General features: G+C 40.2%; 1 protein-coding gene and 1 pseudogene across 2 annotated transcripts in view; both read left to right on the top strand.

Annotated features, from left to right (window-relative positions):
• The window catches only part of HEATR5B (HEAT repeat containing 5B), a 95,843-nt gene that overhangs the window by 79,523 nt on the left and 3,468 nt on the right, over positions 1 to 12,852 (top strand). The window contains exons 33-36 of one of the 2 annotated variants that reach the window (XM_058668067.1): positions 1,710 to 1,934; positions 9,153 to 9,233; positions 10,006 to 10,157; positions 11,718 to 11,931. In XM_058668067.1, the coding sequence (XP_058524050.1) occupies positions 1,710 to 1,934; positions 9,153 to 9,233; positions 10,006 to 10,157; positions 11,718 to 11,931 (672 nt within the window). The remainder of the gene's footprint in view (positions 1 to 1,709; positions 1,935 to 9,152; positions 9,234 to 10,005; positions 10,158 to 11,717; positions 11,932 to 12,852) is intronic. The other variant, XM_058668068.1, reaches the window with a different exon arrangement.
• Positions 6,903 to 8,525, top strand: LOC131481015 (Na(+)/H(+) exchange regulatory cofactor NHE-RF3-like; annotated as a pseudogene).

A 12,852-nucleotide genomic window follows, 5' to 3' on the forward strand; every position in this document is an offset into this window, starting at 1 on the left:
AGTAAATAAAAACTGAGCAAAGATAATAGCTCTCTGCAGTTATTGAAAAATTATTGCGTAGAAAATTAGACTGACTTTATGTCGTATCTATAAGGCAAAAACAACATCAGTTGTTATATAGAGAAGTTTAAGCTCAACACAAGGAACACCGCTCTACCTCTTAGAGTTACTGTGTGAATGGGAAAATGGTAATTTCCATTATTGGAGCTCTGCTGGCAGGAAAGAGTAGTAAAAGGGATTGTCTCATTAAGTGACATGTTGAATTTGATGACCTAAAAGGGTTGTTTCTTTTTAAAAAAAAAAAAATAGATTTACTTATTTATTTGTTTATTTGACAAAGTTAGAGACAGAGGGAGAGACAGAGATATCTTTCATATGTTGGTCTACCTCCCAAATGGCCTCAATGGCCAGGGCTGGGTCAAGCTGAAGCCAGGAATTTCATCCAGTCTCCCAGGTGGGTACAGAGGTCTGAGTAGTTGGGGGCCAAGTACATTAGCAGGAAACTGAATCAGAAGTGAAGCAGCTGTGACACCATATGAACATGGTGTCCAGCATTGCAAGCAGCAACTTAACATGCTACACCGCAAACCAGACTCCCTAAGTTCTTTCAGCTGGGCCTGGCGTGGTGGCCTACTGGCTAAATCCTTGCCTTGCAACTGCTGGGATCCCACTTACCATCTAGTTCCCTGCCTGTGGTCTGGGAAAACAGTAGATGAAGGCCCAAAGCCTTGGGACCCTGAATCTGCATGGGAGACCTGGAAGAAGCTTCTGGCTCCTGGCTTCAGATCAGCTTGGCTCTAGCTGTTGTGGCCACTTGGGGAGAGAACTAGTAAACAGAAGATCTTTCTTTCTGTATATCTGCCTTTCCAGTAAAAATAAATCTTTTTTAAAAATTCTTTCAGCTAAAAATTCAGGCTTCTTTTCTTTGGTTCCACCAAGTCAAGTCTTGTCTTTTTTTTTTTTTTTTTTTTTTTTTAAGATTTTATTATTATTGGGAGGCCGGATATACAGAGAGGAGGAGAGACAGAGAGGAAGATCTTCCATCTGATGTTTCACTCCCCAAGTGAGCCACAACGGGCCAGTGCGTGACGATCCGAAGTCGGGAACCAGGAACCTCTTCCGGGTCTCCCACGCAGGTGCAGGGTCCCAAAGCTTTGGGCCGTCCTCGACTGCTTTCCCAGGCCACAGGCAGGGAGCTGGATGGGAAGTGGAGCTGCCGGGATTAGAACCGGCGCCCATATGGGATCCCGGGGCGTTCAAGGCGAGGACTTTAGCCGCTAGGCCACGCCGCCGGGCCCCCACCAAGTCTTTTCATATACCTAGCTTGATTGCGCTATTGTTAGTCACTAAGAGTTAGTTAGAGTTGCTGTGAAATTCATCAGGTTACTCAGATGCTTCCCAAAGCATATAGTAATTGTTGCTTCTGTTTTTCTTTCTTTTGATTATTAAGGGCATGAAATATTAAGTAAATATTGGAGGTAATAAACACAAGGCTACTTAAAAAAATATTATTAATGTGTTCTTTGAGGTAGCATCACACTTTTTTCCTCTTCAAATATTGAATTATATAATAGTAAAGCAGTAAATTTTACATAAAACAAGAAAAAGAAGTAATTGCAAGCCACACACACACACAAAAAAAGCAATTGAAAGCACTACAGTATTTGGGCTCAGCAGTCATGAAGGGATCTGATTTGTTTTTCTTTCAGGATGTATGACAATCCTGCCCACAGTTCTGTTTTTAATTGCAAGAATATTGAAAGACACAGCAGTCAAATCTGCAGATAATCAGGTTTCTCCACCTGTCAGTGCGGCTCTGCAGGGCATTAAAAGTATCGTGACACTTTCAATGGCCAAAACGGAGGAAACTCAGAAACAGTGGACGGCCCTGATTCGCAGCACTCTGGCATGCATCCTGGAATATTCTCAACCAGGTAACCAATTGGAGTCGTAGAATTAAATCTATTAATGTAGCTGTTTCCTAATTAGTTTTTTGAATATCCTTGTCAGAAAAATGGCTGTATAACACAGAATCATCTTAAATGTTTCTGTCATATCTTTTAGGTATGAATTTTAGTAGTTCTTTTTGCATTGCTGGATAACTGCATTTTTCTTAGAATTTAGCTACATTTTGGGATTCTAAAGCAAAAAGATGCAGAATTCACAAGTGCTGATATATTTTTGTTGCCTTGAAGTTCTTTCAATAAAAGTAGCAAAAATAGAGTAAAATAAAGTATCTTTCAGTACCTTCACATTTCATCAAACGAAACTGCAATCTTTATGTATTTCTTTCAAGAAATACTCAAATATATGGACGCTGTTAATATGTGCCAACTATATTAATAAGTATACAAATGTTTTATGTGTATATACATTACATGGAGAGTATGATGAATAACTGAACAATATATAACATTTAGATTTATTGATACGGATCACAAAATACATTGTATTAACTCGGATTTTTTTTTTCATGATACGGTTCCATAGGCACAGGGTTTCCCCTTCCACCACCACATCCCTTCCCCTACCTCACTGGTTTTTCCATATTATTGCAGGTATGCTCCTTCAGCAACAGTCACAAGTCCAACAGGCTGTTGCGTAAGTGTATCATGGCATTGTAGGTGCAAACAATGATTAGTCTAGTAGCCTGTTGTCAAGGTATATTTAACAGCTTCATTGGGTATTATCAGATATTCATGTCCTAAACATTTTTGCTGCTTTCCATTTTATCTAATTACAAACATTGCTTCAGAGAACAGTTTTTTTTAAGAAGGAAAGATTTATTTATTTATATGAAAGAATTTAAGAGAAAAGGAGAGACAGAGAATCTTCTACCTAGTGGTTCACTCCCCATATGGCCTCAACAACTGAGCCTAGACCAGGCCAAAGCCAGGAGCTTCATCCATTATCTCCCACTAGTTGTCAGGGACCCAAGTACTTAGTCCATGTTCTGCTTATTTCCCAAGCATATTAGTAGAGAGCCGGATTGGAAGTGGAGCAGCTGGGACTTGAACCAGCACCCACAGGGATGCTGTATTGCAGGCAGTGTCTTAACTCACCATGCCACAATATTGTCTATGCCACAATGCCAGCCCCCCTATAAATTCATCATATACTTGTGCTCTGAAACATTTTCTAGGACATAGATCTAGAAGTAGATTTAAAGGCATTTTTAATTTCTATTTTATCAGACACTGCCAAAATACTTTTAAACATAGCTATGTGAGTTTATACTGCCAACAATAGAATATGATAATCCATTTCTGCACATCCTCAGCAACACTTGGTATTGTCATATTTTAGTTTTTACTATATGAAGGGTGAAGTCATACTGTTTTACTTTGTGGTTTTCTGGTGAATTCAAATATTTTTCATATTCATGTTTTATCATAATAGATTTATTTTTTGTGACGGTCACATAGTTGAGAAGGATGCATGCCCATGTGAGCACGGATTAGGATGGGAAGGGTCAAGGAATGAGGGAAGGTGCATGAGACAACTGCTTCCAGTCTTCGTTTCTATTCTCTTCCAGTTTCAAGGGAAAGGGGAGAGAGGGCTGCTTCCAGCAGCCTAACTACCATATTCATGTTTAGTATTGGGGGAAATACTTAATACTTCAGTATTTGGCTCCTTATCTTTTTTGCTGTGTGTTGTAAAGAAAATATGGAAGAACTGAAAATAAACAGTAAGAAGAAAGATTTATCATGTTGCCTGTTACAACATTTCTCACAATGTATGACTGTATAGTGGTGCAAGAGTTAGTGGATCTTGGGCAGTGGAGCAGAGTGGTTTTGAGACAGACATTCATCCATATGAGTGTAGAACACAAGAATTTTGCCACCATTATTCTCCACATGGTGTGTGTCAGTTGGCCATTTGAAGCGTGTATAACTGATTAATTACAGTGATTTGCAATTTTACAAAAGAGAAATCCAAGAAAATAACAAGTAAACTATTTATGTCATAGCGATAAGGGACTAACAGGCAGTCAGTGGGAAATACTGCAGAGGAAGATGTCTCTGTATGTGCTGTCAGAACAGCTCATGTCAGAACAGCTCACATCACACATAACAAACAGCAGTTGATGAGAATACTCATGTCATTGTTGTTACAGCGTGCAGAGACCTTATAAGGAAGACACTAAATCCCTAGAACAAATAAAGAATCAAACATTAGTAAACAGGAAATAGAGTAAACCACAAAGCATTAAAAAAAGTCACATTAGTAAATGGAAAAAAATATAAACACAGAATGATACACATTTTTTAGCTGTAAAACTGATTTTTTTAAAAAAGAAGAAACTGGGTGTGTTCAGCTGAAATTAGTACCTGGAGAGTGTTTTCATGCTTTTGCAAAAAGGAGTTGGAATGCTTTAAACATTCAGAACACATACTTTTTCATTTGTTGATAAAAGTTATGTTCTCAGCTATTTAGCACCTATTACACCTATTTTACAACAATGAAAATGTGTGATAAATTACCTAGAGACCGGAAAACTTTAAAATACATGATAATATATTAATGTGGTTTACAAATCCATATATCTATTGAGAATTATGTTTGTAAGCACCTATGTACAGATTAATCAGACTAGAAGAAATTAAACCAATACCTTGAAGTTAAAACTAAAATATCACTAATTGCTAGAAGTACAAATTTTATTTCCTCTCATATCCTTTTTATATTTTTAAATAATGAACATGTATTACTTTTGAAATGTGATTCTTAAACTTATTTGTAAGAGAAAACTTCAGTTTTTTCATTTTTGTTTTGTATTTTTTAAATTATTATTTATTTCAAAGGCAGAGTTAGAAAGAGGAACAGAGAGCTTTTCCATCCACTGGCTCACTTCCCCAATGGCCAAAATGGCAGACCCCTCACTTTACTAAAACAGTATTAGAGTATATAATTTCTACTGTGGAAGTGCTGTATCTTATTTTAGGATCTGAGATCTTCCACTTAGAAAGTGTGTGTATGTGTATATATATATATATATATATTTAAATATTTATCTTATTAGAAAGGCAGATATACAGAGGGAAGGAAAGACAGAGAGGAAGTTCTTCTGTCCAGTGGTTCACTCCCCAAGTTGCTGCGATGGTTCACTCTGCAAGCAGGCGCAATGACTGGAGCTGAGCCAATCCAAAGCCAGGAGCCCAGAGGCTTTGAGCCGTCCTCAACTGCTTTCCCAGGCCACAAACAGAAAATTGGATGGGAAGCGGGGCCACTGGACTAGAACCAGCACCCATATGGGATCCCAGTGTGTTCAAGGCGAGGACTTTAGCCATTAATGTACACACACACAGATATAAATACCTTTGGATATAATGAGTCCCCTTTAGGATTGCTGCAATATTTTGTAATTTTTAGAACTTTTGATTTTGAAATAAATTTCACGTTCTAAAATAGTTGTAATTATAATATAATGAAGTAAAGTTTGTCCTATATTTACTAGTTAATATGTATGCTTTGTTAGTCTATGATTGGGCTATCATTGTCATTCTTATTAATTTTTCTTATCTCTTTGAGAGTATGCTGAAGTCTCTGTAACTGTTTACTCCTAAATACTTCATGGATATCCTAAGAACATAACATTCCTTTGTACAAGCAGAATTATCAACTTTATGCAATTTGGTTTTGATATAGTGCTTTTATTGTTTATATGAAAATTAGACTAGTTGTCCTAATGAACTTCAGTGCACATTTTCTTTTTCTTTAATCATTTTATTTGTTTAGTATCTTTTTAAAAAAAATTTGTGTATTTATTTTAAAATATTAAATGAGAGGAAGAGGGAGGGAGGGAGGGAAGACGGAGAGAGAAACACTTCCATCCACGGATCCACTCCTAAATCCCACAAAAGCTGGAATTGTGCCAGGCAGAAGCTGGGAGCCAGGTATCCAATGCATTTCTCCCACTAAGGTGTCAAAAGCTCAATGGCTGGAGCCCTCACTGCTGCCCCAGGGTCTGCTGCAGCGGAAGCTGGCCTAGGAGTCTGAGCCCGGGGTTGAATGCAGCCACTGTGATATGAGACCTGGGCCTCTTAACCCTGTTATAGCTATTTGCCCACATGCTTCGTCTTCTTTCACTGGCGACAGTTCCTCAGCTCTTTTTTTTTTTTTTCAAGATTTATTTATTTTTATTGGAAAGTCAGATATATAGAGAGGCGATACACAGAGAAAGATGTTCCATCCATTGCTTCACTCCCCAAGTGGCTGTCCAAGTAGCTAAGCTGATCTGAAGCCAGGAGCTGGGAACTTCTTCGTCTCCCACTTGAATGCAGGGTTCCAAGGCTTTCAGCCATCCTCCATTGCTTTCCCAGGCCACAAGCAGGGAGCTGGATGGGAAGTGGAGCTGCCAGGATTAGAACCGGCGCCCATATGGGATCCTGACATGTGCAAGGTGAGGACTTTAGCCACTAGGCCTACCGCACCAAGCCTACCGCACCAGGCCTAGTTTTTGCTTTTTTAAAGAAAAAATTGTTTGAAATGTACATAAAAGAGGGTAGGATAGAGAGAGAACTTTCATCCACCAAATTTCTTCCATGTGGCTGTACAGCCAGGGCCAGGCTCAGCTGAAGCCAGGAGCCTGGAACTCCATCCAGGTATTCCATATGTGTAGCAGGAAACCAACTGCTTGGGCCATCTTCTACCCCTTTTTAGGCACATACTTGGAGAGCTGGATTTGACATGGAGCAGCACAGGCTTGAACCCCTCTTCATATTAGGTGCTAGTGTTGCTGAACCCAAGAAATTATTTAAAATTGTAAAAATATCTTCATCAAGATATAATGCAAATAATTAGAGAGTGCGGTGAGAAGAGGCAGGGAAGTGAGTTCCAAGACCAGTGCCCTGTAGCAGAGCTCCTGAGCGAACCAGCAGCTCCTCTTTCTTCTAGCAGAAATGGCCTCCACCTTCAACCCCCGAGAATGCAAACTGTCCAAACAAGAAGGGCAAAACTATGGTTTCTTTCTGCGAATCGAGAAAGACACCCAAGGCCACCTGGTGCGGGTGATTGAGAAGGGCAGCCCTGCCGATAAGGCTGGCCTGCGGGATGGAGACAGAGTGCTGCGGATCAACAGGGTCTTTGTGGACAAGGAAGAGCATATGCAGGTTGTGGATCTTGTCAGGAAGAGCGGGAATTCAGTGACTTTACTAGTCCTGGATGGCGATTTGTATGAGGACGCCATGAAAAAAAGGTAGATTTGAAGGAGCTGGGTCAAAGTCAGGAGCAGCCACGTGTGAATGATGAGAAACCTGGTCCCGTGATGAATGGAAGCGTGGATACCTGGCCGCAGCCGCGTCTCTGCTACCTGGTGAAGGAGGGAAAAAGCTATGGCTTCTCGCTGACAACTGTCCAAGGCAAAAAGGGAGTGTACATGACAGATGTAATTCCTCAGGGTGTGGCTATGAAGGCTGGTGTCCTGGCTGGAGATCACTTGATTGAAGTCAATGGAGAGAATGTAGAAGATGCCAGCCACGAGGAGGTGGTTGAAAAGGTGAAGAAGTCAGGCAACCAGATCATGTTCCTTCTAGTGGACAAAGACACGGATAAACGCCACAGTGAGCAGAAGATACAGTTCAGGAGAGAGTCGGCCAGTTTGAAGCTGCTGCCCCAGCAGCCCCGCCTCGTAGAGATGAAGAAGGGAAGCAATGGCTATGGTTTCTATCTGAAGGCAAGTTCAGAACAGCAAGGTCAGATCATCAAGGACATAGACTCTGGAAGTCCAGCAGAGGCAGCTGGCCTGAAGAACAACGATCTGATAATTGCAGTCAATGGCACATCTGTGGAATCCCTCGATCATGACAGTGTGGTGGAAATGATTAAAAAGGGTGGAGACCAGACTTCCCTGCTGGTGGTTGACAAAGAGACGGACAGTCTATATAAGCTGGCTCGTTTTTCCCCATTTTTCTACTACCAAAGTCAAGAACTGCCTAATGGTTCTGTCAAGGAGGCTGTGGGTCCCACTTCCGTTCCTCTGGAGGTCCCAAGTGCAGATCCTACAGAGGAAGCAGAGGATCATAAGCCTAAACTCTGCAGGCTGGAGAAAGGTGCAAACGGCTATGGCTTTCACTTAAATGCAATTCAAGGTCGGCCGGGCTCATTCGTCAAAGAGGTACAGAAGAGCAGCCCTGCTGACCTGGCTGGGCCGGAGGATGAGGATGTCATCATTGAAGTGGATGATGTAAATGTGCTTGACGAACCCTATGAGAAGGTGGTGGACAGAATCCAGAGCAGTGGGGAAAACATCACACTCTTAGTCTGCGGAAAGAAAGCCTATGAGTATTTCCAAGCTAAGAAAATCCCCATTGTGTCCTCCATGGCTCTTCCACCAGCTATCCCCCCAGGTGCCAAAGAAACACCTGTGGCATCAGAGAACGATTCGCACATGGCGAGAGAACGAGCACATAGTACAGCCTCGAATTCTTCTGCCAGTTCTGAAGATACCGAGCTGTAATGAGAATGAATTATGGCTTTGGCTGAAAGCTGTTTCTGGATATTTAATACAAATTCTTGAAGGAATGAGCTGCCATTTGTTTACTGTCAGAGAAGAACTCCTTTGGAAACCATTCATCATGTCTTCTGCTGTCATCCTTCTGAGGGCCACTACTGCAGATGGCTTCTTTATGGGTGACTTAGGAAGAACTATGGCAGGAGCCGGATTCTTCTCATGTGATCTCTTCCAAGCTTCAACTTGACCCCTTTCCTTTGTATGGTATCTCCTACCCTGACAAGTTCCCTGAGCACCAAAGATGATTTGCAAATCTGTGTATGTGATTTAAAGTATCTAAGTAGATAAGCCTGTTAAATTATGCTTTTGTAACAATATTTTCTTACAATTGAATGAGATATGCAGTTTTTCATATATATTAAATGGAAAGATGATTTCACTGAAAGTTTACCCTGGATTTTTAAATTAAGCAGAATATCTGTTTGTTTTGTTTTAAGATTTAGTTACTACTTTCTTTGCAAAGTCAGATTTACACAGAGGAGATAGAAAGATCTTCCATCCACTGGTTCACTCCCCAAGTGGCTGCAGTGGCCAGAGCTGAGCTGATCCAAAGCCAGGAACCAGGAGCTTCCTCCAGGTCTTTCACGTGGGTGCAGGATTGGATCCAAAGTCTTTGGGCCGTCCTATGCTGTTTTCCCAGGCCATAATCAGGGAACTGAAAGGGAAGTGGAGCATCCAGGATACAAACCAGTGCCCACATGGGATCCCAGTTGCATTCAAGGTGAGGACTCCAGTCATTATGCTACTGTGCCAGACCCAAGTAGAATATCATGTAATCATTTACTTCTGTTGCAAGAAAAGTATTTGAAAATTTTTGATGCATGTGTGCTTCATGTAAGTTAAGACTTTTATCTTAATTTTATATTTCTATGTGATCTTTTCTATTTTGATTATTTCCCATATTTGGGTCCTTCATAATATTTTTTTCCTGGTAGCTTGTATCTTCTAGGAAAATAAGGAGATGCCATTACTATGGTATTGCAAATTAAGCTGCTGCCTGCAGTGCAAGCATTCCATATAGGTTCCTGTTTGAGTTCCTGCTGCTCCATTTCTGATACAGCTCTCTGGAAGTGGATAGGAAAATAGAGGAGGATGGCCAAGTGCCTGGGCCCCTGCACCGACATGGGAAACCTGGAGAAGGTTCCTGACTTCAGATGTTTACCTGGCCTTGACCTGGCCAGTGTTACCATTTAGGGAATGAACCTGTGGGTGGAACTCTCTCTTTTTCTCTCCTTTCTCCCCACCCCAATTCAGTCAAATAAATAAGACAGATGTGAACAGCAACAACAAAAAGGTAAGGAGAAGAGAGTTGGAGGACAGGAACTTTGGTCAGCCATTCCTGTTCCCTCAGTCATGCACTGTGTCTGTCTGTAGAGTGGTTCCTGAGCTGTTTAGAAGGGACACTCACTGCTATAAATGTGGAGGAGAGATGTAAAAATCGAAAGGCCAAAATGTTTTAGAAACACCACACTGCTTTCATTTTTCCTCTCCAGAAGCCTCAATGCCTCCACCTGATGAAGTAAGCATGCTGACAGCAATTGCACTCTTCCTCTGGTCTGCCAGTAGTGAAATAATAGGAGTCCAGTCATTACAGAATGGCTGTATGAACAGATTTAAAACCGCATTAAATTCTTGTGACCCATGGGTAAGTTATACTTAACACAAATACTCTATTTTACCAGGAAAATTTCAGAAGAATCCATTAAAATGTGTGACATCATGAAAGCTCAGTGTTTGTAATGTGGCTTTTAAATGAAAAGGCTGAGTAGATCCCTGATACTGAGCACGAGGAGAGACGCATGTACGGTTATTCACATGGGCCGAACTTGGTCACATTGCTGGGGACGTTACTTGAGTCTGTGCTTGTGTTCCAGTGTTTGTTTAAACAATACCAACGGTATTCATGGATAAATTTACAGTATTACACGTCTTAATGGACCTATTGGAAACTAGTTTGTCTGGAAAGACATTTTTCTGTTTTGTAGTGTTACTGTTTAAACGGATGATTCTCAGACCTCCTGTCCATAAAACAGAAAAGCAGTTTAGAAACATAGCTGAGCTTTTCACTGTTCTCCTGAAGCAGGGTCCAGATTGCGCCTCAAGGATCAGTATTTCTAAAGGGTTTTCTGGATACTTCTGATGTCCAACAAGGTTTGGCAACTTCTGTTTCAGTAAAGTACTGAAACAATGTTATGCCTCCATTTGCTCCATTAATTGGGGGACTTCCCCTCCTTTCTGCCTTTTTAAAAACAGTTATCATTATGAAGGCTTTCTGATTTAAAGTGAAGCCAGTGATACTTTATACTTTCTAGAGTTTTAAGTTGGCACAAGCAGTCATTTACTAGAAATCCAATCAAATGGATTTGAGGCAGCCAAGCAGTGTGCTTTTGTAGTTTGGTTTCAGACCATTCAAATGCTTAACCTCTCTTCCCTGCTAGGAGGAAGACTCAGAAACTTTGTGGAACATGTTTATTATCTTTTATGTTTTCACTAACTTTTAAAAAAAAGAAATTTTTTATTTATTTATTTGTTTGTTTGTTTATTTTATTTTGGAAAGTCAGATATACAGAGAGGAGCAGAAACAGAGAGGAAGATCTTCCATCTGTTGATTCAGTCCCCAAGTGACCAATACAGCTGGAGCTGAGCCAATCCGAAGTTAGGAGCCTGGAACTTCTTTCAGGTCTCCCAAAACTTTGGGCCATCCTTGACTGCTCTCCCAGACCACAAGTAGGGAGCTGGATGGGAAGCGGGGCGCTGGGATACAAACCAGCACCCATATGGGATCGCAGTGCATGCAAAGTGAGGACCCCAGCCACTAAGTTACCATACTGGGCCCTTCACTAACTTTTTGAAACCCAGTCATATATTAGGTAAAATAGGAAGGACAATTACACTTTAAAAGAATAACTTAAAATAGAAATTGGAATTCCTGGTTCTTCTTTTCTTCTACTTTATTCAAATACATAAATGATATAAGCATAGTGACGTGGTGTTTAACCTAAAAGGATTTTCTTTAATTAATTTATTTACTGTTTTATTTATTTATTGAAATCCCTATTTCTCTGCATTTCTTTAAATTGAAAATGATATTTCTGCTTTCATCCTGCTATGTATATCATTTCTTTTCACTGTGTATGAAGATGTATGATTGTAGGGTAAATAAGAATTGGCACATGTTAGTTGACAAGATGCTGTTGTTCTTTAGGTTCAAGCCAAATGTTACCAGCTGCTCCTGTCCGTCTTCCAGCATTCCAATCGTGCCCTTTCTACTCCCTATATCCATTCATTAGCTCCAATAGTGGTTGAAAAGCTAAAAGCTGTTGAAAGAAACAGACCAGGCAACAACACAGAACTATTAGCTATTCAAGAAGGAATAAAAGTTCTTGAAACATTGGTTGCTCTTGGTGAAGAACAGAACAGTAAGTATTTTCTTACAAAAGGCAAATTGTCCAGAACAGTACATCTGCATTATACATCTTTTTGATGGGAGAAAAAACTTTTGTAGCATGAAAATTATTAAGGAATGTTTAATATCTGGAAGCAGCGTATTTGCTTGTTTCACAAACATCGTGTATTGAGTTGAGTTATCTATTTATGAGCAGAAAGTGAGATGAGTTACTGATGGCATTTCACCACACTCTTTTTTTTTAACCTATTAAGACTATCCTTTAAGAATTAGAAGCTATTTGAATATTTAATAGAGCATATAAAACACATTCTGCTCTTTATGATAAAGGTACAAAAGCTTTATAAAATATAACTAGATTAGTACTAATACCACTATTAGAAAATCCCAAAGCTTGATATGCTTGTAACATGAAAAATTAAATCTATCCATCCACTGAAACAAGAACTTTTGTAGCTTTATAAACATTTATTATATTTCTTAGTATTTATCTTGATTTTGTCACAATTAAATATTTACCTTTATTTTCTGGCTACTATAATTGTAGTAAGACTATTTAAACTAGCAATTTATGATTAAAATGCTTCATTCTTTGCAGGTTTTTTTAAATATTTATCTATTTTTATTGGAAAGTCAGACCCACAGAGAGAAAGATACAGACAGAAAGCTCTCCGTCTGCTGGCTAACTCCCCAAGTGGCTCCAACAGCCAGAGCTGAGCTGATCCAAAGCCGGGAGCCAGAATCCTTGAACCTTTTCCATACCTCCCACACAGGCACAGGGTCCCAACGCTTTGGGCCATCCTCGACTGCTTTCCCCAGACACAAGCAAGGACTTGGATGGGAAGTGGGGCAACTGGGACACAAACTGGTGCCCACATGGCATCCCAGTGCATGCAAAGCCAGGACTTTAACCACTAGGCTACTGCACCATGCC

Source organism: Ochotona princeps, chromosome 8, assembly GCF_030435755.1.
Source record: "Ochotona princeps isolate mOchPri1 chromosome 8, mOchPri1.hap1, whole genome shotgun sequence".
In the NCBI taxonomy this organism is placed as follows: domain Eukaryota; kingdom Metazoa; phylum Chordata; class Mammalia; order Lagomorpha; family Ochotonidae; genus Ochotona; species Ochotona princeps.